The sequence below is a fragment of the Octopus bimaculoides genome, chromosome 6 (assembly GCF_001194135.2).
Source record: "Octopus bimaculoides isolate UCB-OBI-ISO-001 chromosome 6, ASM119413v2, whole genome shotgun sequence".
Taxonomy (NCBI): Eukaryota; Metazoa; Mollusca; class Cephalopoda; order Octopoda; family Octopodidae; genus Octopus; species Octopus bimaculoides.
Genome location: NC_068986.1, coordinates 90,677,759 through 90,679,026, shown reverse-complemented (window position 1 = coordinate 90,679,026; position 1,268 = coordinate 90,677,759). Strand labels below are relative to the sequence as shown.

The 1,268-nt window shown below is 32.9% G+C and overlaps 1 protein-coding gene across 1 annotated transcript in view; it reads left to right on the top strand.

The window, feature by feature from the left end:
- The window catches only part of LOC106869796 (uncharacterized), a 31,156-nt gene extending 30,298 nt beyond the window's left edge, over positions 1–858 (top strand). Inside the window, exon 7 of the mRNA XM_052968954.1 lies at positions 515–858. Coding sequence (XP_052824914.1) covers positions 515–582 — 68 coding nt within the window. The 3' untranslated portion in view covers positions 583–858. The remainder of the gene's footprint in view (positions 1–514) is intronic.
- The last annotated feature ends 410 nt before the right edge of the window (positions 859–1,268 follow it).

Here is a 1,268-nt window from a genome sequence, read left to right as displayed (position 1 = left end):
ATATATATATATATATATATATATATATATATATATATACATATATGTATGTATGTATGTATGTATGTATGTATATATATATCCATAGAATGCAAGATGTAACGAATCAGTCTCTGCTATTATATTGATTCATAATCTGAATTAATTGATACGCGTTTCTGTGTACATATAATTTGTACAAACAATTTCGTTCGCCCATATTCATGATTTTCAAATATGTTTGATTTTAGACTTCTTTTCGTGAACCTCTCCTTTGATAATTGGATTTCGTGTTTCTAATCATCCTTAGCGAGCGATTACAGTCAGCATCTACAATATACAATTGTCGAATTTCCAGCCCATTGTACCAGAGATTCGTACACTTAATTTGTCAAAATTTTCTTGTCTAGAGTTGTCATTAGTTCTCAAGCTTATATTTTATCCTGATAAAGTTCAAGAGATTCTTTAGCATTTTGACTAATGTTGCTTTCTCTGATGAATACGCTTAATATTTATTGGACGTTTTTCTTTTCAGTTTGTAGGTTAAAACATATATACGGAAGCTGGCGGAAATATGTCACTGATGGACTGAAACACTGTTAAATAAAATTCGATGTTCCGTATTTTTAAGTGTTTATGGTGTCAATTAAATAAATGCTAAAAACATATAATAACATGGAGACCGTGTTTCATTATATTAGCTAAAACACTGCTTCTACTTATACAGAGATATCTAAAAATCCACAACTTCATTTATTTATTAGAATCGTTACTCCGATGCTGTTTTCATTTTTTTGTTTTTTGTTTTTTGTTATCAAATTCGTGCCCGCGAAAAATGTAATAGCAACGTGTCGAAATAAATTAATATATTCTCTTCAATATTATTTTTCGTCTACATTAAAAACTCATGAACATACTCTTTTATGAGCTCGTACATACACGCGTACATACGTATATGTTGACTATTCAGATTGTTTCTTTCACTTATCCTACATTGTTGACTGCTTAGATTATTTCTTTCGCTTACCCCACAAGAATCTGCTCCAAACTAAATAGCCAACTACAATTTGTACAAGTCCGCATTCTTGTGTTCGAAAATTCCATGCGAAACTTACCAGACAGAAATATCAGAGCGGCGAACTGGCAGAAGCGTTAGTACGCCGGGCGAAATGCTTAGCGGTATTTCGTCTGCCGTTACGTTCTGAGTTCAAATTCCGCCGAGGTCGACTTTGCCTTTCATCCTTTCGGGGTCGATAAATTAAGTACCAGTTACGCACTGGGGTCAATGT